General features: G+C 33.9%; 3 protein-coding genes across 3 annotated transcripts; 1 reads left to right on the top strand and 2 right to left on the bottom strand.

The window, feature by feature from the left end:
* Positions 1 to 284: 284 nt before the first annotated feature.
* Positions 285 to 8,158, top strand: LOC132551999 (chaperone protein DnaJ-like). The gene is made up of 9 exons (XM_060216147.1): positions 285 to 366; positions 1,241 to 1,343; positions 2,174 to 2,267; positions 2,564 to 2,757; positions 3,674 to 3,847; positions 4,631 to 4,713; positions 6,151 to 6,198; positions 6,781 to 6,871; positions 7,640 to 8,158. Exons 2-8 carry the CDS (start codon positions 1,261 to 1,263, stop codon positions 6,834 to 6,836), a joined length of 732 nt encoding a protein of 243 aa, XP_060072130.1. The 5' UTR covers positions 285 to 366; positions 1,241 to 1,260; the 3' UTR covers positions 6,837 to 6,871; positions 7,640 to 8,158.
* Positions 8,159 to 9,639: 1,481 nt separating this feature from the next.
* On the bottom strand, positions 9,640 to 18,872 carry LOC132551977 (dnaJ homolog subfamily B member 9-like). The gene is made up of 7 exons (XM_060216124.1): positions 18,800 to 18,872; positions 17,843 to 17,963; positions 16,645 to 16,729; positions 15,225 to 15,478; positions 13,816 to 14,040; positions 11,450 to 11,547; positions 9,640 to 10,718 (listed from the first exon to the last, which is right to left on the bottom strand). The coding sequence occupies exons 2-6, from the start codon at positions 17,938 to 17,940 to the stop codon at positions 11,460 to 11,462; spliced, it is 750 nt and encodes a 249-aa protein (XP_060072107.1). The 5' UTR covers positions 17,941 to 17,963; positions 18,800 to 18,872; the 3' UTR covers positions 9,640 to 10,718; positions 11,450 to 11,459.
* Positions 18,873 to 21,573: 2,701 nt separating this feature from the next.
* Positions 21,574 to 25,285, bottom strand: LOC132552174 (MAD2L1-binding protein-like). Its single transcript, XM_060216321.1, has 2 exons — positions 25,079 to 25,285; positions 21,574 to 22,627 (listed from the first exon to the last, which is right to left on the bottom strand). Exons 1-2 carry the CDS (start codon positions 25,283 to 25,285, stop codon positions 21,806 to 21,808), a joined length of 1,029 nt encoding a protein of 342 aa, XP_060072304.1. The 3' UTR covers positions 21,574 to 21,805.
* Positions 25,286 to 27,683: the final 2,398 nt, after the last annotated feature.

The raw sequence follows: 27,683 nt of genomic DNA, 5'->3' as shown, positions 1-27,683 counted from the left end.
CATTATATTGGAATATAGTTTTTATCGTATTTTCCTCACATTTCGGCAATGCTTTTTCAAAAATTGCGAGTGATGCATCAATATCGATTATCTGTAAAAATGTAATGTCGTAACGTGTTACTCTGATATAAATAACTAGTTAATTTCACCATGTCTTCTATATCTGTGCTTACACGAACTAAACCTAAAGGCAAACGATACCTTAAAATATTTCTGTTGTATAACCATTTTCAAAGTCACAAAGATGTTTGACGCTCACAATCATCTATCATTTCAAGCGTGTCTTTGACTTCGATGTAAACAAGGTGACACTGTGCACTGGACACGGCAGACAGACTTAGGCTAACAGAGTTAAGTTACCTACATGTAAGTTCTTTCAACATTCATATGTCGGGTAGAGTAGGCTTTGATTTTACTTGACAAAATATTGAGTTATCGCATTCAACACCAATCTCCTCTGACTGTGAGATACTGCTGTTGAGTAACTAACTCCGTATCTCACTGACTGACTGTTTCAATCTATCAGTGTTTTAGCATTATGTAATCAACGTACTTGTATTACCAGTGGGCATGTGTAAAATGAGACAGGTCTTGTCTAAGAAGGGCGGAATGTTTGAACGGTATTGTCATCTTCAAGTTATTATCTATTTGTTTACTATTCATTTTTAACACGCGGATAACTCAAAAAGTTCTATGCTACTTTTACACCAATTTGTTAAATAATAAGAAGCTATATGACATATCTGTATAACGTGGGACGCTCTACTCGCTTCTTTTGTGACAAAGGAAAGGAGGAGCCTGGTGTCAACATAATTATGAGTGCAAATTGTTCATACATGTTACAGGTATAAGGGTTTTGCTTTGGTGCCAGAAGAGTTGCACTCTTACAATCAGAACTTCTTAGTCTTGGATGTTGCTTGGACCAAAATCTTGTAGCTTAAGCACATCTGTAGATGACTGTTGCACATGTGAAGACTGATGAAACAGATGTTTTAGTTACACTGTCTACCTTGGTCATTCCATTATTTTTAAGATCACATATCTTGCACGTTAATCACTGCATACAGGTCAAGGCCAGCTATTACACGCAAGAAAAGAAACGAAATTGAAATAAATTGCCACAGGGATATTTACAAAAGAAAATTGTATATATTGTCAATTGAGAGGCCTTATCTTTTGAAAAAAATGGCTAAGAAATAATTTGATTCTTTAATTTCATTTTATCTGTTTATACATGTAGTATTGCAAGATGCTTGGGCCATGAGGATATATAATGGGGCTGCAGCTCTCCTGGTGAGAAGTTGCAAGCAATGGCAACATCGTGGATTTCTAACAGCAGTAAGGTACATGTATATGATATAAAATATTTTGAAGACACTGACTTACATAATGTATAACATGCTTATTTTGCCATGCTGAAATAATTCTTTCTTAGTTGTTTAATTCTATGAATTCGAAAGAAAATACCAAGAAAATACCTGTATCTCATTGTAATAAAAAGATATAGTGTTTGGTATATACATGACTTTATTGGTCTTTTATAATAGACTCGATCTTCTGTTAATATTTATTCTGAAGTCCATAAAACTTATCAGGTATCAACCTCATTTAATGGCTGTATTCATTATATGTTGATGTATGTTTGATATCCCTGGTCATCCAGGTTAATTACAGTAATAATGCTCTATACTCAAGTATATATCTAGACAAAGGACTCATAACCTCATTTGATTGAAGAGGATTATGTGAATTAAGCTTTTTTCTCTGGTTGGTTAAATGATATATGAATAGAATAGATTTTTGTGCGAAACATTGTTTCGCAGCTGGAAATGTATGATTTAATGTCTGATGTAGGTGATAGTGTGTTATTTCTGAAAGGTCACACATGAATTTCTTACTTGATGAGATGTATAAATCAAATTCATTTACGGTATAAATGTCTGAACATGTTTTAATCTTTTTAATAGTTATGCTCCTACATTTATAAGAAGGAATATACTAATTACTTTGTCTGAATATACATGCATCCAGGATAGCTTAGTGTGCAAGATATGTCATGAACTCCTGAACAGATTTGGTTCATATTCATTTTATAGTATTGAGACATTGTTCAATTTATTTGTTTTTATTTTGTCATGAATCTGAATCAATTTATATTGATATACATTTCCAGATGCTACAGATCTGATTATTACGATGTGCTGGAAGTAAAAAAGACTGCTTCTCAGAAGGAAATTAAGAGTGCCTATATACATCTATCTAAAAAGGCAAGTTTTTTTTTATCAAAATACTTTAATATTGATTTACTGCTAATTGTTATAAATAGAAAAAAACTCTCTTGTTAATTATACTCACAGTGATCTATGAATTCAGACTTGAATGCTTTCCAAGAACAATAATTGATGCTGATTTGTTTTTATTACAAGACTAGCTGGTATTATTTCAAGTAAAGATAAATGATATGAAACAATTCTAAATATCACATATCTTTATGCTGAAGATTAACTTGTATATGACTCTTTAAAACCAAATTTTCTGAAATTGTGTATGTTTAAACAATCAGTACCACCCAGATGTCAGTACCCAACATAATGCACAGGGAAAGTTCACCAAGGTGGCTGAGGCTTACCAAGTCCTTGGCAACTCAGAATCTAGAAAGTCCTATGACAACAGTCATTACTCAAGCCCAATTCCAGGAGCTCAATATCAAGGACGTAGCCCAGCAGAAAGACAACATTACAGAAGGGCACATAGTGGGTATGTAGTAGGTGCTGTTTTCATCATAATACTTTACAGCTCACTAAATATCAAGTGATAAATGTCATGGTTCAGTATTTGCAGTCCATCATGTTTTCTCTAAACAGTATGTTTATTATTACAAAACTATATGATCCAGAATTCTGATATTTAGCTGTTAGCATGTATTAAGGTTAATAGGGTAAACTAAAGGAAGAAAATATGTTGAGACAAAGGAAGAAAATATGTTGAGACAAATTTTTGATTAATGGTGATAACCTGAGGGACTATTACATTTTGTTCAAATAAATAACCTTGATCTATTTTTAGGGTGATTGTAAAAATACATAAAATTGTTCAGGTCACCTATGTAAAAATTACAAAATCTGTGGTTAGAATAGCTATACCACACCTGCTGAAAGACTGACCATAAATTTTACCTAGCTATCTTGCTAAACAAAAAAACAACTTAAACAATGAGAATAATTCTATTTTCCAATTTACTGCTGCTGCATTCATTTCAGTAACCCATTGTATGTAGGAAATCGGACTTTTTTGACATTTGAGAAATTGTAAAAAAAATTGGTGAGGGAGAGGGGGTCGTGATGGCGGGTTTGGGGTTGGAGGATGGGGGAGAAGGGCAGGCACTGCATGAAAGAAAAAGAAAAAAAATTATCAAATAAATGACACTTCTACTTACCATGACTGTGATTGTGTAAGCCATGTCAGTAAGCTAGGATGATACTGGATACAGATTTGAATCACTAAATACTAAACCTACATACATGTCTTGGTGCTAGCAAATTTTGGTGCATTTACTTACTGATTATCATAAAAGTGAATTATTGTTTATAGAGTTAAATGAATTGAAACGATCCTCCCTGGATGAAAGATATATGAACTTCATTGTTTACTGAAAACAATATTTTCATTATAGTGTTGGAACTAACAACATAAGTGAAGAAGAATATTTTGATATTCGTCGTGGAATAAAGATGAACCAAGAAGACCTAGAGACTATTGTGACACCTTATACTATACTATGGGATATGATCACCGTCACAGTGGTGTTAACTATTGTTGTAGTCACCCTCATGCGTTATAAACAGAGGTGAGTCAGACATGTTCTCTGGTCAATACTTATTCAACATCGTTGATGGTCAAATTTTTCCAAATTGTTTTTATTTCTTCAGTACATGTACAGTTAAATTAATTTTTATCCACCCTGTCCATTATCTATCAAAACATTCATGAGAGAAATTGTGCTATTTGTGCTGTTCTGGTGTTTTTTTCTTTATGTCTTAGCATGATACATACCCCATAACTTTTGAAGTTATTTGTTATGTATGCAAAGCCAATGTATGATATGAAATGTAAATGTGAATTACTTATAACTAATTGTTGTTATGATATTCTAATTTATTCATGTCAATAGTTGGTCCTCTCCCCTGGTGTATATCAATTTTTTTAAGTTTTAAGTCACTTCATCAGAAGAAAGGCTGCCAGAAATTAGACATCTCTCACTATTTTTTATGACATGTTTTCTAGGACAGTTTGAAACAGGGATATAATATGTTAATAGTCCAGTTCCCACATGTACATGGTGTACAGCCAAAAAAAAACAAAGACAAAAAAAAAAAACAAAAATTAATTTAAATGAAAAATTTCATCAAACTTTCTTTCAGCAAAGCATACTATGGGATCTTTTGTTTGAAATGAATATCAAACTTTCTTTCAGCAAAGCATACTGTGGGATCTTTTGTTTGAAATGAATATCAAACTTTCTTTCAGCAAAGCATACTGTGGGATCTTTTGTTTGAAATGAACTTGAATTACATGTATATATATGTTAGTGTTGTCATTTAATGTGATATTACATATTTGTTTGTTCTAGTATCAATAACAACTTGATATTTCCTCCGTCTCCCGGTCAACCAGAAGAGATCAATAAAAAACAGTCCAAATCTGAGTGTAAAGGTAAGAGATCTGTTGATGTTGTAGATGGTGGGACAATTACATCATAGGTTTGTATGCAGTGTTGTTAGAGACCTTTCTGTGGTAACGTTTTACCAGTAGGCAGGTAAAATAATGTGTTACACAATACTGTACTTACCGGTTACCTGCAAGGGGTGGGGTCACAATAGCTGAGACAAATAGAGCATTGGCCTGCTTTACCTTAGATTAAGGTCCAAAAGATTGTTCAACACTCTCTTCTCGTGGCAGTTTGTGTTTCTTAAGAAGCCAAGAAATGTATTAGTCTGTACTTACATGGTTGTGTCATTTACCCAATTAGCTCTGGATGGCATGTAATGTGTCTCCAGTGTGTTGTTAAGTGAGGTAGCCATCAGCTTCTTCAAAGGGACTAAGCCTCAAAATGACATGACTGAATCTCAGCAAGCAAGCAAACAAATAGTAACCTTCAACCTTGTGTAATACAAAAACTCATCACCAGCTACATAAAACCTTGGTGAATATTTTGCTTCAGAAAAACATCTACTGTTATAATTATTGGTAATGTTTTACAAAAGATAAAAGTTAAACTGGTAACCTTAACGTTTAGCAAAATTCACAACAAACATTTTTTTTAAATGTAATACTCCTCTGAAAGATGTTCTAAATATTCTAGTGTGTCTATCATACGGTACATATTTGGTACAGGCCTTTCAGACATCTTTTGAACGACCTAGAAATGACATGAAACTCATAAAAGTCTGAGGTCTTAAACAAAAATTCCTTGAAAACATGATAAGAATGCTTGAATTTGATGGTTTTGTACTCTGTTCTCATTCTTTAGGATAGCAAGATTGTCAGAAGCTTATCCTCTACTGATTGTGAGATAAGAATCTATATTCTGTTGACATTGTCAACCCAAAGAAAATGTTTAGAAATATGGAGAATAACAGTTAATTTTATACCTACAGTGCTCATCACACCAGTCTTATAGTGCTCACTCATCACACCAGCCCTATGGCACTCATCCCACCAGCCCTATAGCACTCATCACACCAGCCCTATAGCACGCATCCCACCAGCCCTATAGCACTCACCACACCAGCCCTATAGTGCTCATCACACCAGCCCTATAGCACTCATCATACCTGCCCTATAGCACTCATCACACCAGCCCTATAACACTCATCATACCTGCCCTAAAGTGCTCATCACACCAGCCCTATAGCAATTATCACACCAGTCCTATAGCAGTTATCACCAGAAAGTATCTAGCGTAGAATCACAGCACTAAAGAAAGAACTGAAGAAAAGATTGCAGAACAAGACAAAGAGTTAATTGAAAAAGCCAATAGCTCTGATGTATAGGATGTTAACAATTTCTGAAATCTTTATACTCATCAACATCTCCCACAAATGTTAACTTAATTAGACATTGAACAATTAAACTTTTATATATCTACAGAAAGAGCGAAACAGTTGAAATATGTGGAGACAGAAGAGCACGCAAGAGGTAATTGAAAATATTATATAATTTTGTGACAACCTAGGTACATGTATATAGAAGTCTTTATTCATTTGATCATTGCGAGCCATTATTTAACATAATGCAGAATGCTGTTTGTCTGGGAAAGCACTGAATGTTATTGCTTGATATGCGTCACCTTCTTGGTAAGTTGCTAAGAGCTATTCCAGTTACGGTAAATATTTCATTGACCGCAGGAATCCTCCTATCCTTTCTTTGATTTCCTGCTGATCACTTCAAAGCAAATAATCAGTTAAATTTTATGCGTTACTTTGTATACCTCTAACATTGTTGGAGTATTCTAACCAATAATTGCTGAAAATATTAAAGTTCTTCATCTTAGATGGTAATCATACGATTTTTATCAAATATGGCCAGATTGTTTAAAATTGTTTCAATTTACATTAAAAAATTGTTTCAATTTACAATTGTTTCAATTTACAATCAAGTTCACATATGTGACAAGTAAATACAGGCCCATCAAGCTCTCTGATAATACAGTATCATGTTTGTATTCACAAGTATACATTGTTATACATTACATATTAACAGTCACACTCCTTTTTCCAGATATGGAGCTAGAACTGACGAGTGAACCTCTGCAGGAAAATGTGTGTCAGTCCTAACGAAGACTTTAATAATAGATATGTATTGACTGCAGGTTGGTTTTTCATTTTGAAACTCTCTTCTCCAATGGTCTTGTGTTCAGTGATATTTCAATAGTTAGAAAACTGCCATTTGTGAAAAAGGTTCATCATGGAGTATGTTAGAGATCAATATTAGATGTATAGGTAGGTCATTAATAAAAAGGTACTCACCTTTAACTTAGGGGGTGGGGGTTAGAGGTTTGATTCCCAGATTAGACATGAAAAGGTACATGGTTATACTCCATTTTCCTCAAATGGTAAGGCCAGTAGCTTGCACACTTTCATCTTGGCCAACAAGAATGATTAATTAATTAATATACCAGTAGCCTGTTTTGCAATTGGTATAAAATAGAGCATTTTATACTGCTTTCATATTTAACAATCCTGAATCATAGATACTGATGACACATATTCCTCGTCCTTGGTTGTTTCAATTTTGTGTATATACAGTATTTATACCTTTACATCTATATGCAAATACACAGCTTTTCCTTTAAAAATCTGTTAATCAAAAGTGGCATAGTGAAATTGTACAATGAGTGGCCCCAGAGCATTGTTTAAAATACCCATCAGATAATAACGCAGTCAGCATATATAAGACTCGGCCCATTTAGGGAATTAAGGCCATACAAATGTACCAGGAAACAACCCCATAGATCTTGGTATCATGCTAAATACGAGTACCTTTGGAAGATAGGTAACATCTGAATTTTTTGTACAATAGATCTTTTATTACAAATTTAATTATAACCCCTTTTCTGATAAATTTTCTCTTTTTACAGGTGTTGTGGTGCCAATATCTAGTATTCCTGAAGTGCAAACTTCATGACATTCTTACCATACAAAGTGTTTTAATGTTATTTTGTGAAGAAAGTCTGATAAGTATTACATAAATGTGAATAGGACTTGTAATTTGTGAGAAAAGTAGCAGACAAGCATATGTAAAACTTTGAAAGACTTGTCAAATTTAAGGTGTCATAATTGATACCGAGTACCTAGGTCAGGTCTTGGTGAAACATAGTCAAGGTGCTTCTATACAATGTATGGGAGATATTAAAGTTACAAGCATTCTGAAAGACGGGTCTGTATAATGTTATTTACATTATAGAATGGCATCTATTAGATAATGTTATGATTCAGGTTTCTTGCATTTTGTTATGAAATGCTAAGCTGTGTTCGTCAGAGACTTGGATTTATGTCCTATTTTCGATTACTGATGATATTGTACAAAGTGTATAAATCACATGATTTTAATATGTCCGACAAAGAGATGGAAAAATAAATTTGTTGATTTTATCAAATTGTTGCTTCCTTATTTTTCTTTTTCAAGCACCTGCTGTTTTTTACGCACATGTAATTGACCACTAACTTCAACACCTGTATTCTATCATTGATAGACATCTCTCATCCATCACATACCATTTCTTAAAAAGGATACTTATCCAAAAGAGCTGAAAAAATTTGATAAACGTCCACTCAATAGTTCTGTTAAGAAGACTTGTTGAAGGACAGACAGTGGACAACAGACAAAGAGCAATTTAGTTTAACCATTATTTAATTTGACACTAGTACTTATCTGAGGTGACACTAATACTCCAACCATCATAATACATAAACAACATGCTGATCTAATTATTCTACCATCCATTCAGTCCAAGGACATCATTACTTATTCTGTCAGTACTGATACTACCCATTTAGTCAGTGGACTATACTAACCCATTCAGACAGGGAACAATGTTTACCCACTCAGTCTGTGGACTATAATAACCCATTCAGACAGGGAACAATGTTTACCCACTCAGTCTGTGGACTATACTAACCCATTCAGATAGGGAACAATGTTTACCCACTCAGTCAGTGGACTGTACTACTTACGTATTCAGACAGGGAACAATGTTTACCCACTCAGTCTGTGGACTATACTAACCCATTCAGACAGGGAACAATGTTTACCCACTCAGTCAGTGGACTATACTAACCCATTCAGACAGGGAACAATGTTTACCCACTCAGACAGTGGACTATACTAACCCATTCAGACAGGGAACAATGTTTACCCACTCAGACAGTGGACTATACTAACCCATTCAGACAGGGAACAATGTTTACCCACTCAGTCAGTGGACTATACTAACCCATTCAGACAGGGAACAATGTTTACCCACTCAGACAGTGGACTATACTAACCCATTCAGACAGGGAACTATGTTTACCCACTCAGACAGTGGACTATACTAACCCATTCACACAGGGAACAATGTTTACCCACTCAGACAGTGGACTATACTAACCCATTCAAATAGGGAACAATGTTTACCCACTCAGTCAGTGGACTGTACTGCTTATTCAGACAGGGAACAATGTTTACCCACTCAGTCAGTGGACTATACTAACCCATTCAGACAGGGGACAATGTTTACCCACTCAGTCAGTGGACTATACTAACCTATTCAATCAGGGACAGCACTATTCTTTATATCTAGGGATATTACCACTGATTTAGTCGGGATAGTTCTAATTCTTCGGTCACAAAACAGTACTACCCATTAAGTCTACACTATCCATTAAGATTGGGGGACAGTGCTGTCTTCTTGGAGGGCATTATTAACATTCTGTCAACCTACAAAATGCCACCTTTTGTCACATGGATGCTGAACACTAAAGTACATGTAAACCCTATCAATATGTTTACAATATACACATGCCAATAAAGATATTGATGAAGATGATGTTCATGCTAAAACAAATTAAGAAAAGAAACAATATACACAGCATTTTAATTTCAACATTTTAATAAATAGTCCTTCACAATGCAAAATCAATATCACAATAACATATCAACAATTTAAGAAAGTTTTCTGCACACAGTTTGCTTGAAAATAAAAATATGAAATCATTCTAATTTATCAATGGTATAACCATTTTCAGTTCAGTGTGCAGAGCACTGTAAAAAAATTCTTTGGTGTGCAGTTAAGTTATTTAGCTGTTTTTGTAATTGCAATGAATCCACAAAAGTTAATCACTGCAAATGAAGCTGTAGATCAACTGGCATTTTCATTACTCTTTGAATTTACATGTATGACTCATTACTCTGTTTGCAGTTTCATTGTAACTCCGTGTCAATGTAACTGAGTCAATGTAACTCTGAGTCAATGTAACTCTGAGTCAATGTAACTGAGTCAATTTCAGATAGGGATAGTTTCATCTCTGCTGTTTTAATACTGAAATCCTGAAAGTTACACAATGGCAGAAGCTGGGTCACTTTTAGCCAATTAAAATTGATCTGAGCATTAAAAATACCACATGCTTTAGTTCAGTAGGAAAGCTGAACAAAACATCATTATTAGAAGGCACACCATCCATATAACAGGTATCTTTGTTTTATATAAACCTCATCAGAAATGAAAAATTGAACATTTCAAATTCAATCAATAATATCTGATAATCATGTAAATGTAAAAATCTGCTTTATTTCAGACCTGTCATTGACTTTAAAATTAAAGTCAAATAGTTTGGGAATTCACATCAAATGCCAAAAAGAGCATTACTTTGTATATTCCTGCCAATGAATTGGAAAGTCATAATTTACAAAGTTAAATAATGTTAAACAACATTTGCATTCATAGGTCCAAGACATCCCCTCTTCTATGAATGATTTTTCTGTAAAATATTTTTCCTCTGAAAAATCTGCATCATATTATCTTGGATGTTACAACAGCTCAGATCCCCACTTAGATATTTCAGGATTGTGTAAAACAGATAATTCTCATCCTGGTATGTTACTGGCTCTCCATGAAGATCAAACTACAGTTCAAATCTGCTTGGGAATGGCTCTGGCTGACTCAAGTAATTTTTTATCTGTGAATTAAACAAAAATGCTTGTTTTAAACAAGGTATGGCAAACATTGGTTACAAAATCTGGACCTTTTATTTCGTCAAGTACCAAGAGCATCAATTACCAAGAACTTATCAAGTATCAGTATTAACTGATAAGGCATTTCACTTCATACCAAGTATATCAAAATCAATTCAAATCCAGTGAGTACATGATTTTCTTGCGAAGGTTAAATAAGTTGTTAAAATAACATAATTATGTTATACTTTCAGATGCAAAATTTTACAATAAAATGGACCTACTCTTAGACAAGTGTTACATTTAAGTACATTTAATTGTCGTGCCTGTCCAGCTTACCAGTACATGTTATCATAGTTTTATTTTAGAAAATACAAAGTACGCTAAAATCTATGTCGCCCCACTCCTCAAATTCCAATCACTTCTACAAAAGGAGTAGGATTTTATAGAACTTGCTATACTTGCCATATCGAGGGGGGCAAAAATCAATGTTTACACAAAATTGATTCCCTTCACTCAAAGATACTTCAGACCAACTTAAGGGCAAAATCCAAAATCTCAGTTGACCTTATAACCTTTACCACCAATCGTTGTTTTGGTGGAAGTGGAGAACAGACACTTGTAATTACTTCATTCCTAACAAGGTCAGAGTATACATATAACATTTTACACTATTGCATTTCCATCAAGGTCTGAACATACATTTTTAAGTATATATCAGGTTACTTATAATTACCTCATTCTAATCAGCTCATTCCATGATCCTCCTTGAACTTCTTTCTATATTCATCTCTCTCTTTTATCCGTTTTTCTATTTTCTTTTGTCTCTTCATCCTGTGAGAAAATAGAAAATAAAATTATCTCAATTGAAACAAGACTTTTCAATTTGGTATGGGCGAATTCATAATCATTTGATAAGAAAGGGTCTCCTTACAAACCTAACATGAGCTGTTTGATTGGCTATTACTATCATATGAATACCACATAATTCAGATAGAGAAATTTACCCCTTTTGGGCCCCATAAAAATTTTATTTGACATTATTACAAGAAGCCCAAGGGCCTTAATGGTTATTTGAGTTACAATGCTTCTTGTAACATGTCATAGAAATGATTTTGTTAAAAAAGTAAGATAACGTTGTACACATAATACAAATGTAAATTGTTCATAACATTAACTGGCGTTTCATGCAAAGGCTTCAAACCAAGTTTGAATAAAAAGAAATTACACTCAAAAATTGAATTTTCCTATTATAAAATCTTTCATCTAGGACAGTAGAATATCTTTGAAAATGTGTCAATTGGACAAATATTTGGTCCCACCTATTAGTCCCCTTCCCCCTAAAAAAATTTTAGACTCTGGGGTTATGACATTTACAATTTTGGTAAGTTGCATAAGAAAATTTCCATCCAAGAATCCAAGAAGTGTATTTGGTTCTACTTTATCTGGGTATTGAGAAGAATTTTTTTTTTGAAATTTAACCCATTTTTGGCCCTGCCTATCAACCTCTGAGGGGTCAATAAGTGCATCTCATCAAACTGTCAGCTTATAGTAATGATTCTAACTAGCTTTGAACTATTTCTAAAAGAAAATAAACAAATTATACTCAAAAATGTTATTATCCTATACAAACTAGAGTAAATTATACCCCCCTCCAAAGGGGAAATGCAAGACCCTTGAGTCATGAAATTTACAATTTTGGTAAAGCACCGTAAGCACTGTTCTACATAATCTGGGTACTGAGAAGAAGATTTTTGAAATTTCAGTCAATTTGAGCCATTTTTATACCAGTTCAACAGCCCCTGGGGTTCAGCTGAGGTCAATACATCTACAGCATTCAATGTATGTGCATCTCATCAAACTGTCATCTTAAACTTATAATTCTAACAATGTTTGAACTATTTCCAATAAAAAATAATTTTATAGTAAACTTTACCCTTTCCCCAAAGGGAAATGTGACTTCCTGGGGGTCATGAAATTTATAATTTTGGTAAAGCATCTGAGGCCTTTCTATCCATGAAGAGTATTTGATTCTACCCTACCTGGGATTAGAGAATAAGATTTTTTGAAGTTTCAATCAATTTGACCCATTTAGGCTCTGCCCCTTAAGCCCCTGGGGGTGGGGGACCACATAATTTACAATTTTCATGCACCACTAGCCATGGAAGGTTTTAGTAAAATTTCATTGAAATCAGTTCAGGAGTTTTCTAGAAGAAGCAGAAAATGTTAAAAGCTTATGACGCACAACACCGGAGGAAAGGGAATCGCAATAGATCTCACTTAGACTTTGTTTCAGGTGACTTAAAAATTCAAATTATAGCCTAAACTACCTAAAATCAACATTATGAGATACAGTATCTGTCCCAGCACACTACAGAAACAATATTTAATGCCCCTGGGGTTTTGGTTAATGAGAAGAAGTTGCTTGAAGACTTAAGAATGTTTGACTCCTGTCACATTGAAAGAGGGTCATGGTCATTCAAATGAACAAACTTGGTAGCCCTTCATCCCAGCAATCTCCAGGCCTAATTCAGTACCCTGGAGCTTTTGGTTATTGAAATGAAGTTGTTTTAGAGGAAAGTGCATGGCAGATGGCATATGAATATGGATGAAACACAATTGCAATCGGTCAACTTGACCTTTAAGATGCTTCACACCATATTGGGACAGAATCCTGAAATTCCTATGGAAGTAAAAGGATTTTAAAGACTTTGCTTAATTTCTGCCACTGACTCCCACCCCTCTTGCCTAGGTGGCAGAGGTCCATCACTTATACAAGATTTAATTCCCTTCACCCAACCATTTGCATACCACATTGGAACAGAATTTCCCATAATTGACCCTGCCCATCTTGCCCCAAGAGGCCTAGACCCATCGTTTGTACAGAATTGTTTGCCCTTCACCTTAGAATGCTTCAAGCCAATTCTCTTTTACAAAGTCAACTCCTTTCTACAACAGAAGAAGGGTTCCAAATAATTTACGTAAATTCCACTTCCTGACATAAGCTTTAGCCAACCTTGTTCATCCAAGGCACTTTAACTTTTCACTATCTCAATACAAGACAGCCGAGTAAGGAATGGAGGTTATAATAGTGTTACTTACGTTTCATAATTTGATCTAAAATCACTGATTACATGCAGTATCACAAACATACACAGGAAAGTGCCTAAATATTTAAACATTTGTTTCTCTTTCTTGGCAGCTTCCCTGGGATCCATAGTCCGTGATTTTCTCACATCCGTGCCTTTTTGCCAGTACTGTTTTTCTCGCTGACGTCCTTGTTTAAAGAATACATCTTCTCCATATTCAAAGGGATTCCAGCTCTCACTAAAATTTCAAACCAGAAAACAAGCTTTAACTATCTTAGGATGATAAATGTACAAACCCAGTTTTATTATCCCAATTTAAAATCCAAGCAAAGTGATGCTCCGCACATGGAATTTTAATTATGTGCAGTCTTTCGGCAATTTACGGCCAAGTGCCCTGAGTTTGGTACACTGCACATTCCTTAGTGTAAGCAATGTATACACCAAGTTTCATGATCCTTGCTTGACTTTGCTCTGGATACAAAAGGACAGACAGAAAGATGGACGGACAAGATGGCAACTACATGCTACCCCGAAAATTTTCAGGAGCATAAAAATGGGACAATAAATTCTCATTGTCAAAATCCAAGACTGGCGTATGAAAGCCATCAAATGACATATGAATGTAGGGTAGTTTGAAAAGCCCACCAAATATTGCTGGTAGGCTGAATATTAAGAATATTCACTGTTCTATTTTATCTGTCATTGTGTTACTGTTACCAATGTTGGTAAGTTTTAGTAGCTATAGTAAAGAGAATCATGCTAGATATGGCAATAAATGCGATAAGGCCCATGGGCATGCATTGCTCACCTGGTATTTAATGTTTATCAAAAACAGGATCAATGTTTATCACAAATACATTAAAAGATACTTTAGAATGTTCACCATTGGCATTCAAAGTGGGCACATCCAATTAACTCTAACCTGTTTTCACAACAAGCTTCTAATATTCAACTATAAACAGTTACAATTATGACCTGGATTTAAAGAAAATGTTTCTTTTTTTATCAACAAAAATTTGTTGCTGTGACCCAGAACACCTTTCCACCTAATATCGTGCTTCTACGACTTGGTTTACCAGAAGAATTGTTTCAGGTTTTTTTACAAACTTTGTAAGGCATCATGCTAGGAACTTATCAGCTATCAAGTATAAACGTATACAGCAAGTTTCATTGAGATATCTTTATCAGTTATTGTCCAGAAAATATGTTATAAGATAATAAGATAAAATTGCAACTGATTTGACCTTTGACCTCATGTATAATAAAACAAATACTGACTATGAAAATTGATGTTCAATATATAAGTTCTGATTTGCTGCCTTAATTTTTGCAGAGATGCTTCAAAACAAACCAATGCTGATCTACAGTAATTTATTTTTACTGATCAGCAATTGGCTGAAGAATTAGATCATTTTTCTTTACCCATACGTTCCACGATTCCGAGCTGCATATGTCCTATAAGGGTTGCTCTTTTGTCTAGGATTAAATCCTGGTGACTGGAATGGATCTGGTCCTGTTGACTTTGAAGACGATGAAGTATCATATGAGTATGATGAATGTTTCAAAGAAGCATCATAATCAGACCGTGATTTTTCTTTCCCCAAAACTTCATATGCCTCAGCACACTTTGCAAACATTTTCTTTGCATTAGGATCAGAATTTCTGTCTGGGTGGAACTGGAATACAAAATAAAGTACCGGGTAACCTTCTTATCATATAAACATACACACATGTTATAAAATGATTAAAAAAAAACAATACCTTTTTTGCACTACAATATTTTACTTAATAATATATAATATACACTCAGGAAGGAAAGTGGAAGGGAATGGCTGGTACCCAAAAGTGATTGTTAAAAATTTTTTTGATGATGTACTTTTAAGCTGAAGAGGCATGAAAGTGATGAAATCTAATGACTTCAAAGCTGTGAACTGTCATTTGAAAGGTAACCCTTACATTTACATGTATCTCATCAATTCATCAGTCACAAAGTTTTCCCGAAGTCACAGTGTTTAAAGATGTCACAGAAGTATAGCTTCTTTTGAAATCATACCAGTGATTTTAATTTAAGTTGACCAAATATACTTTTGTTGATTAAGAGAAATCCATTGACTATATCCAATGCATTAACTCTCCAGAACTTGTCATTATATTTTCAGTAAGGACTCCGCAGATTTAATATATATCAGCCCTTTAACTTCCAAAAAAATGTATGAAAAGAGTTTTGATTTTAGTTTCCATAATTTTAACTGTCTGTTTCTCAATAGTAACCTCCTGGTTCCTAACCCTACAGTGTTGATATGTTGTAGATGATGTCATTTTTTAAGACTTGTTTTAATTATCCATTTCTCAATAGTAAGCTCCAAGTTCCCAATCCTATCGTGTTGATATATTGTAGGTGATGTTATTTTCTAACACTTGTCTTCAATACATGTATATGAATTGTGATTTCTCTGACTGATGTGAACAACTGACAAAAAACTTAAACAGAGTTTTGAGAAGATTATACAGGTTTGTGGTCACTATTTTGACCTCATAGGAAAACATTCTATTTATCTGATGCTCACTAAATTGTCCAGTGTTCTGCTGTTATTGATCAGGTATTCCTTCTGAAAGAATGACATTTACTTGAATGGACCTGTTGACAGGTGTCATTGATGAAACAGAAATGTTTTCCCTCTTTGTTCTCAAGTTTACTTTCTATTTTTTGGCATAATCTATCATAACTTTGTCCTTTACTAATATTACAGTAATCCTTGAAATCCTTCATCAAATCTGAGTTAGGATCAAGATTCTGTTGGCAGGTATTTCCTGTCTTGTCCTCAAGTTAATCAAAATATACCTTTTTTGATTTATCTATAAAGGCAGATTTTATGTCTTTTTGGCTGGCATTTTCAGGTACACCAAGGACATCATAGTGGGAACATCTGTAAAAAAAATAAATTGTCAAATTTGAAACTTAAAACTGAGACTGTAGGCCTGTCTATAGAGCATAAAAAGACATAACATGTACCGTAAAGTCTCTATAAATCAGTCTCCAACATGTCCAATAGTACCAAATTGGCTCTGTTGTATACGTCCTGGCTTTTAATATAACAATCCTGGAAATCTTAAGAAGTTTTTTGAAATATGTACTAGGGTAAATATAAAACATAGCCATAAAAATGTTGATATCTAGAGCTGAATATTAGAAATGGGATGCATATCATCACATACTGATTGTCTCTTTGCCTTTACTATTCAAACAAGATATCCTAGAGAGATCTAAGTGCCCACCATCCTAGTGTCCAAGGGAATAGATACAAAATTTGAGAAAGAACATTCACAAACTTTGTAAAAATAAGAAGAGACTCAGCTATTTTGTTTTCTGATCAGTCCCAAAATCAAAGAAACACATCAAAGTACTAACGGGACTCACTTATGAAATTTGAGAAATATCCATCCAGTACTTTTCAAGAAATAGCATTAACAAACTTTCATGGTCAAAATTAAGTTGACTGCCTGTTGGGTTTTTGGTTTTATCTCATCAGTCCAAGCATCAAATGAGCATAACATGGAACCAAGAGGACCTACATATGAAATTTAAGATCCATTCATTACTTCTCAAGTAATAGTGATAAACAGAATGAGGGATAAAGTATAATGGACTACAGACAGAGAAAGTGAGCTAAAAATCCCAATCTATCATTTAGGAAAGCAATCCTTTTATAAAATTGTGGAATGGTTTATAAGTACAATGTACTCTTTTCCAAGGATGAACTGTTAAATTTGCATAATTAACCCGATGAAAATTCCAAAACATGAAGAATTATAGTTATACTCAACACACACACTATTGTATATATCCTGCTGAATAAACTCCAGACCAAATGCTTCCTGCAGACAACAGGAACCAAGATCAAGATTTTTTTTCAAAATTGAACAAAAAACATCAGAATCATTGCTCCGCTTAACTTTAAACTTAAGATTTTCTGTTTTAGTATTTCTTTGGTGTTACACACATCTTCTCTACAGTCAAGACAGAATTTGTACACTATCACCTGATTATATGCACTGCTGGCCAGTTATATATCCTTGGGCAGTGCAAAAGAGTGGTTGCCCTGGAAGCACATCCACAGAAAACAGCAGCGAAACTCATGCTTACATCACTGGCATTCAAACCTGAAAACAATTCAAACTATGAAACATCATACAATTTTATAATATTTTGTTTTCTTTGTTCTTCCTTTAAAAAAAATGTCTTTATGACTGTGTCTGTGAATCAGATTCATATGTAACAGTATTACTCTGAAAATTGTTGAATCTGTTAAAAACACTACACATTGATAACACTGAGAATTCATATTATCCAAGTTTGAAAAAATACTGTAACTACCTTGCAATTGTCTTAGATATATCAAATGTACAGATTCTACTATTCAATATTGTACAGTGGGTACACATGCATGTAACTTAAATTCCAACACTGTACTTCTATTGTGCCACGCAACAACACCCCCCCCCCCAATCCTTTGTTTGTGTGTGTGCGTGTGTTTTTAATTTCAAAGTGCAAAGAAGCAAAGAATATATGCAATGGCATATGCATAAATGAAATAATCCTAATGGTTATACACTGTCATAAATGGAGAACCAAGTCAATGATATAAATTTCCACTTCAGCAAAAAGTTAGATAGCAGCAATGAAAAGTTTTATCATACGTACTAGGTACGAGTGTATTGACGGACGAGACTAAGGTTATATATTGAAACTGAGTCTAATCCAGAAGAAACATAAAAGTCGACAGAACGTCAGAATAATTCGGGCTAACGAGGCTGGTACCTGTGCCTGTGGTCCTTACGCAAGCAAGGCATGTCACATTAGATCTATAGACTGTAGGGGCCATGTTTCAAAATATGAGATTTAGAAAGGCGGATCTATTCCAGGTGGAAAGAAAATGCTATTCAGTAAATCTAGATATACTAAATATATGAAAGTTTTGACGTTGTTGCGATCTTACTTCAAAATTCACCGATGATCCACCTTGAAAAATTCGGCTGTTCCATTCTGGTGCAAAACATCGAAACATTTCGGTGATCACGATTATACTAGCGGAAGGAAGTATCATTGAAAAGTAAATACAAAACCAAATCTGTTACCAATACGCCGGAATGCAACAAAACTTATGGAGGCGACCCCAAATAATTATTACGTGTTACGTTCACCAAATTCATTGGTATAAGACGACGCGATTTTTCGATAAAGGATATTTCCCACTTTTTAACAATAGTTTATAGTAAACATGTATGTTTTCTAATGTAATACTTTGAAATAATAGTTATTATTCCTATCAAGGACGTACTTATTTGTAAATGTACATGCATATTTGATTTGAATATAATAATAAATTCATATGAAGCCCATTCCGAATAAATGTGAATACCGTTTAAGCATTGAATTTATTGTTTAAATGACAGAACTTTGCAAGCAAACAATAAATTGCACACCAACAAGATGGAACAATATGTAGTATTAATTTAAAATCAAAAGGAATTCCAATATCACTGTATCTGAATTAATATTATTATGGAAAGGGAAAGAACTAAACAAGATGTCATTGAGAAAGCACAACTTCGTGTCATATTGATACAGCTTAAAAGAATTCAGTTGAAAACAAAGGGAGATAATATTTCAAGACGCAATCCAAAGCAGAAAACAACTGGCAACATACTATGTAACTCTTCAGGCCAAAATACCACAGAAGGCGCTTTGACAATAAAGGATACCAAGTTTTCATTAGAGATCAATCAAATACTGAAAATATTAACAACATTTCCAAAATTGTTGAATTAAAATGTTGCATAATGTCCAGGAACACACAATATCATATTCTCGTCAAACATTAAAATTTTAAAAACTTCGGTTGGAAAATTAAGACAGATGAAAGTACATATGATGGATAGCAATTTGGAGGAAATGACTTGCTGCAAAAAAGTCCAGAGAAGGTTAAGTGCCAACCAAGAAAGCACAACTTCATGCCGTGGTGATGCAGCTGACTAGAGATGAAAGATTACAATCAAACTTCACACACCACTTTCTTTTCATGACTTGTTGCGTGGGATTGATTTTCAGGTCGAAAGGTTAAATGTCAATGCCATTGTTACTATAAACATAAAATACTAGTTTATCTTTTGAGTTGTAATGATGCTAGTATAATATTTAATTGTATATTGACCGATTAAGAGCCCATCTTTCATTAAGTGCCATTCAATCCCCATTTATAGTTTCCCAAAGTATCATTATAGTCATTTAAGTAACACCATGTAATAGTGCACATGCAATATTTTTTCAGACCATTGATAATGAAGGGCCTGTATTGCTTACCTGTTTTCAGATGATCATCACAACAGACAGCACAAGAATGTATCATGAATACTTTCAACACCTACCATTCTGAGTAACATATTACATACAACTTAAATTAGCATACTACAAATGTCAAAGAAAAGTTTTGTTGTTTGATTTCCATTATTGACTATGTTGACCTTTGACCTAGGGAAAATCATGTGACTTGGCAATACTATTGGTGTGGCCATATTTATGGCCTGATTTTAACGTTTCCTGATACAGCACAACAAAAATGAAACATCGAAGCTGTGTCTTCTCTCAGTTTGAAGATCTCTAAAGTTTAATCCTTATTTCCCCTTTTGGGCCCCCAGGGGGCTAATCAATTTCCTTTTAATAATTTTGAGCCCCTACTCAGAAAGGTGCTTTAGACCAAATTTGGTTGAAGTTCATGCAGTGGTTTTTTGAGAAGAAGTGTTTCAAGGAAAAGATGACATCAGACAATGTGTCACAGCTAAAAAGTTTACTACTACTGTTATGTGTGGATCTGATCTATCAAAATGGTCCTATTACACATCCTGTAAATTTTTCAATTTTTTAGTGCCCTTGACGCTAGGTAGGTTCAATGAAGTATATTGTTCTATTTTGTCAACCAAACCTCAAGTATTGTTATATCAAACAATTTAACATATCAAATTGAAATAAAGCCTTCCACATGTGTATGTTGGCGGTGGTTTTATTTCAGTTACAAAAAAAAAAAAACACTTTTTTATCTTGTATGGTTTATTGTGAATGTTGTAGTTCTTGAAATATAGCATTTTATGTTAAACATGTTTCTTGAAAATATAATATGAACAAAATAAGTTACAAATTCATAGGTATAAAACTGGAACACAACTGTTCTGATAAAAATAATTTTAACATGACCACCATATTTTAATATGATACATATACTCAAGTCGATCTCCCTATCATCCACACGCATCTCATATTCTGTCATTTATTATTTAATACTTGTCACCGAGGTACATTTAAGTCATGAAGGCCTTCCTTCACATGTATTCTCACCACCAGAGGTAGAGTATCCTGTCACATAAATAGTATAAAAGTAAACTATAAAACCATCATTTCATGTTATAGAAGCTGTATTGAATTTAGTGCTCCTTATCCTGACAACATGTTATTCACATCACTACATTTTGTAACAAATACATATACATTTTTCATTAAAGCCATCCATTATTTAAGGTGTTTAGTCTACACAATGTAGCCTTCACCAGTTAACCTGAAGTAGCCCCGCCTGGATATACAATCATACATTATAAAGTAAAATGTGGAAATGAAGACTTCTCAAGATCCAAGAAGAGTTATCTCCCTTACTGTGATCTAGATGTTTCACGGGGTCCTGATGATGACTCCATAGAGGTTGAAACTTTGACCAAATCTAGAACACAATAAAGGAGATAACTTGGATGTTGGGAAACGTTTATTTCCACATCTTATGTTCACCATATGGGAAAATTTGAAGGACCTTTGTTAAACATCACAAGGTATACATCCAATAAGATACCAGTATTTGAAACAATTGGAGTTTTGGTTCTCGTACTGTTTAATTTCTCACATTATAAAGTTGTACTGGTTAATATAATCAGTGTAATCTGCAGCTAGCTATCACTACACTTTATATCAAGCCATCAGTCATTGAGGCCTGTCTTGATGATCTGTCTTTATATCCTTTCACCAAAAGTGGTGCCTGGAACCACACATATTGTTCTTCTTTCAGGGTGATTAAGTGATCATCTATACTTTCGTTTATCACATCATTAAACTGCATGTTTACAACACTCTGAATGATCGTGTCTGTTGAATTTATACCCATTGTTGAAAGACTATCTTGTGACTGAGAGCTATAACTGTTGGGACTATCATGAGCCCATTTATTTGAAAAGAATGACAAATGGTCTTCACTGCCTTCTTCAAGACAAACACTGGTATTGGAACACTCTAGTGGTTCAATTCCAGATATTTCTATCTCATATTCATCCTTGGTGATATTCTGACTGTAAGTATTGGAATGTTTGCCACAAAGATTCAAAACAATTTGTTTCCCCCTCTTGGGTACTCTGAATGTCGGCTTTGGAAGGAACCATTCCACTCCTGACTCCCTGGGAGCATGGAGTAACACTCTCAAGCTTGTGGGTCCTATTCGCTTTGAGTTACCCATTATGTCCTGTGATACAAGCTGTCTGTACAGGGATCTTACACAGGTTTTCAGAGGGAGACCCTCTGCCTCTGGATTGATATCAGGTAGATTCACCAGATAAGATTCCTTGGGACTGACGGATGTTCCTCCAAACATCAGAAGGACCTTTTGGATCTCAGGACACAACTCAAAAACCTGCAGTACATGTGATGACAATTCCTCCAAATTCTTAACTGTGTTTGTGGCTCTCTTAACCTCTAGCTTGTTCAACTGTCGACATCTTGGTTTTCTAGAACCATTCTGAAAAGCCAACAAGAGAAAATAAATTGCATTATTGATATCACACCTAATTAAAAGCACTTTACAAATAATCAGAAGGAAGAAATCAAGCCATACAATTGGTAAATACAAGGATGCTGCATTCATTTTGGGACTGGGACGTTAATGTTTGCAATATTTGAACTGAATGGTGGGTTAAAAAAACATTTCAAAGATTACCATGCTTTATTGCCAACCTTCAAAGCCTATTTCGGAAAAAAGACTAACAATTTGATTTTTTGTCCAAATTTTGATCATAAATTACTAGTAAATCTTCACCACAAAATTATCAAAAACATGCCGATTGAATTTATGAATTTTTAAGTAACAGATCCAGTATTGCATTTTGCTGAGGTTAAAAGTTGTGAATGTGCATACCAAAATAAGTGGAAGTATTCATCTGGTGAGTGTCGTTTTTAAATATATGTACTAACATTCTTCTGACAAAGACTCATAGCATAATATGACAAAATATTGAAATAAACAAGAAAAATATGCATTTTTGTTTCACTGAGAAAGTAAAATTATTTTGTGGACAAAGGTTCTTCAAATATCTTCATAGTGGTTGCTTCCCTTCGCCCATATGAGTTCTTCGACACATAATCAAAATTTTATATTTAAACATGATTAGTTGCAGTCAGAATGTAAAGTAATTCATACTTTTTGAAAAAGTAAAACATATTAACAAATGGACAAGGAAACAGACAAAACCAGTACATAATTAAAGGATTCCATGAATTTGGTTGACATACACTGAATGTATACTTTGACTATAATCTGATATATAGCTTTCTTTTCTTTTCTTAATTGTTGTATTGATGTATGTACATGCAGTAACATCTATATAACTGTGTATTAATTCTTCTTTTCGAAGTGAGAATGGCATGTCACCACAGCATTATACAAATATTTATAGATAAAAAAATTACATGTACAAAAAAAAAAAGATATTTGAAGAAAATCTAAAATTTTACATTTGATAATTAAAAAATGGCTTCCTGTTGACTATCTTTTCCCCACACATAAAAAGAAAACAATTAGCACAAGGTTGGAACAAACTTTGAGGAAAATGCATTTCTTGCATAAACACAATTGTGAAGAATCTCATATCCAACGTTCATATAGATGGGTCACTACATAAATGTAGAATCAACAATAATCATCCCTAAATGACAACTTATTTATTTATAGACAGCTTTACGTAACAAAAGGTCATAATAGCTGATGTAAAGCCAATGAGTAACGAAAATGGATGACAAATGCATGCACATAAACTCAAAACACACCTTTCAACTCAGACACACTGATGTACATGTAATTTACATAAATAAGTTCTTTTTAAAAATTACATGTATTTACCTTCACCTTTGTTTAGATCATCATGCTTTACATTCTTGACAAAAAAGAAATAAACGAAAAATAAAACATGTTTCTAATTTTAGCATAATCACACAAGCCTAAGTGCAAAGTTGCTGCTTTACATTTCGTTTTATCCTGCAGCTGGTGCTGCCATTGTTAGAATACACCTGCCACATATATTTTTACTGTAATGGACAGTAATGAAAAACAGCTGTATTTCAGCAAGTGCATTTATTTGATAGAATTATAATTCTTTCTAATTTTCTTAAATATCTCATTTAAAAATATATATATCCATTTAAATAAGCAATTGTTGTAACAAGTTTATTTATGAATATTCAATAAATTGAATACCATTGTAATGTGGAAATAGATTTCCGGTTGGAGCAATTATGTTGACATGCCTCATCAGGCACAATTCAGTGAAATACTGATGCCAGGTAAACAAAATTAAAAAGACGTAACAAAGTGGAAGTTCCGATAGTCTAAATTCTCAATAGACGTTGCAGGATAAATACAACACATGATCAGTGTTTAAAAACGAAAGTAGCATTTCGGCTCAGGACAGAAAGACAACTATTGTCCATGTTTACCCTCACCAAAATACAGCGACATTTTAAGATACTGATCTTGTATTCTGTATATTATATATTGTATTACTGGGCAAGGAGGTTGGGTACTACGTATGTGAATATGGTATGATATACAATTGTTAAATGATTACGATACTCCCACATTTTACTGCAGTATAACATATTCGGTAACAACAAAACTGGGGAGTATGAAGTATTCTCAACGATACATAATTTGCATGTGGATGAAAGTCCAGTGAATCATATTTGTTTAATGACATTTATATTGTCAGGCATTAAATAAGATTTAAGAATATATATATATTTATATTTTTGATAAATTACATCAAATATTTAAACTTGCTTCCTAATGTACAAGAGTTGTCCTTACAAAATCTTGTTTGAAATAGGACAATCTTAAGCCTCTTAGTTGAGAGGATGTGTTGAAGTTCCAAAGTGTTCCTCTGAAATAAGAGACGACCCAATTTCTAAATTAAAGCACCTGTTGTCCGGTTTCTAATTGACTCTCTGATAGTTTTTTCAACTCTTGCTTCACGTAGTCGACAGGCAAAGGGATCTGTTGTCGTTCATATAGAAGATACTTAATAAGTTCGATAATCAGTGACCCTCGCACTCCTGATTGCAATGTGCCATCAAAAACAAAAGTACACGACAGTCTATCTTCGTCTTTCCCCTTTCTTCTCGCCATCTTTAAATTTCCCACGGTCGAGTGGTAAAGGGAGACTACTCTACGCACCTAAGCGTATTTCTTTTAAGGATCCATGCACATGCGATAACAATCTAACGCTTTTCTTATTTTGGAACTTATAGATGCATGAATTTTAGCCACTCAAAAATTCTGAAATACGTTTAAAATATATTACTGCACTTCTTTTACGCTACATACCACAAGGATTTGGCACGAATTCCCGACCCATTATCAATGTATATATGTATGTATTAAAGCGACTATGACACATATATACGAGTATGAACCTTATTCGAGAATTCGATTGTGCGTAAACCATGTACTACAGGCATCAGTCAGAATATGTTTTAATACAGGATGTGAAAAATATCATACACGACATATTGGATTATATCTTACTTATGGTCAAATATGAGTTTCAAAAATCCTAACGCAGCTCAAAAGACTAAGACTTCAAAAACATCTTTTTGATTGGCTAAAATATAAAAAATATATAGTACTGGATCATGCCATCAATTTGATGTTGTTGGTTGCAACGTCACGGTTGATTGGGAATACTTTGAGCTGTGTGATATCATCTCAAAAGAACATCGATTAGATTACCATCTGCTATGACACGTTTAGGATATGGAGTCAAACTGACATGGGTTATCTAGAATCGCGGACTAACATTTAAACTATGTACATGGACGGTGCTGGAATACATACTGCATACTGCCAAAATTCAAAACCGTCTATACATGTTCACAATGTTATTTTATGGTAGTGATCAGCTATGATTTACTAAGCTAACGACATCATTACAACTATGTATTTTAACGTCATTGTAGAACCTATCCTATCGTGACATGATTTCCTTCATTGTAACCACGCAATGATGGAAGTGGGTGTCTCAATAGTACACTACACCGGCTATTGTATAAACATTGTACGTACTTCTTTGAAACGATGGATATGATTCAATACACAGGGATTTGACACGAATTCCCGACCCATGGTCCATTTATATATATATATGTATCATAGTCAATATAACATATAATAACTAGAAACTGACATAGACAATTTTGACGCGCTTTTCATCTATTTTGGCCTGTAATTAAAGACAATGCCTGCAAGACATTGGCACTCTGTATTAAATCAAAGTACGAAAGGAATCACCAATAGTAAGAGATTAAAGCACTGGGCTACTCTTTTCCAAAATAATGCTGTATAACGTTAATTCTGAGCTGTATCGAAAAAAAATATGTTGATTTTTTTGGAAAACATTACTTATTGTTATCTGTAGTAATTGTCCACAGGACTACAAGAGGTTTTAAGAAAATTTTTTAAATTGTTTACCTCTAAAAATATTATAGTGAATTCTTAGGATTTTTTTTACATGATTGACGCCAGTTACCTTGAAGGTGGGTCAAGGCGATCCATATTAACAACAGTTATAGACAATTATATTAACTTTATATGAATGCTATAACAAGTCTCTAGGCCCTTTCAAACTTAGGAAGAAGTTTCGTATGCCTTGGTTCCCTACATTGAAGTTTTGAAATTTGACCTCTAAGGAAAACCGGAAGTTGGTCTTTTGTGGAAGGTCTGTTTACACCAATCAGAAGCAAGTCTCTACAGGCGGTTAATAATCAAATCACGTAACCGTTTTCCTTTTAAAATGTAAGAAAACATCATTTAATGATATTGATATAATTGACCCATGTAACCTTAAAAGTGGGTCAAAGTTATTCATAATTACAAATTCAATAGACAATTATCTTAGCATTATATTTGTGATGTATCGAATCTCTAGGCCTTTCCTATCTTGAGAAGAAATTTCGTATATGTTGATACCATACATTGAAGTTTTGAAATGTGACTCCTCAGGAAAACTCAGAAAGTTTTGCTTAAACCAATCAAATGCAAGTCTCCACAAAAAATTGTTGACCAAATCACGTAATTGTTTTCCTCTTTAAAAGTTAGAAAACGTCATTTACTAATATTGATATAATTGACCCCCGTGACCCTAAAAGTAGGTCAAGGTCATCCATATTACCAACAATGATAGACAATCATATTACTTTCATATGAATTAGATATCAAGTCTAGGTCTTTGTAAACCTGAGAATACGTTTTGTATACATTGGTACCCTACATTGAAGTTTTGAACTTTGACCCAACCGATAAGCGGAAGTTGACGCTTTTCACAAAAAAATTCTATAAGAAGTGCCATTCTCCATAACATTAGCAATATATGTGTGAACTTTCGAACCTCTTGACCTTTCCAAACTTGAGTAGTTTCTGGTAGTTTCGTACCCTAAATTGCACTTTTTAACTTTGACCTCTAAGGAAAACCGGAAGCTGGTCTTTTGTGGAATTTTTGCTTAAACCAATCAAATGCAAGTCTCCACAA

Source organism: Ylistrum balloti, unplaced genomic scaffold (genome assembly GCF_031769215.1).
Source record: "Ylistrum balloti isolate Yb309-2 unplaced genomic scaffold, AGI_CSIRO_Ybal_v1 Utg369630, whole genome shotgun sequence".
Classification (NCBI taxonomy): Eukaryota; Metazoa; Mollusca; class Bivalvia; order Pectinida; family Pectinidae; genus Ylistrum; species Ylistrum balloti.
This window is presented reverse-complemented; position numbering and strand designations above follow the sequence as displayed.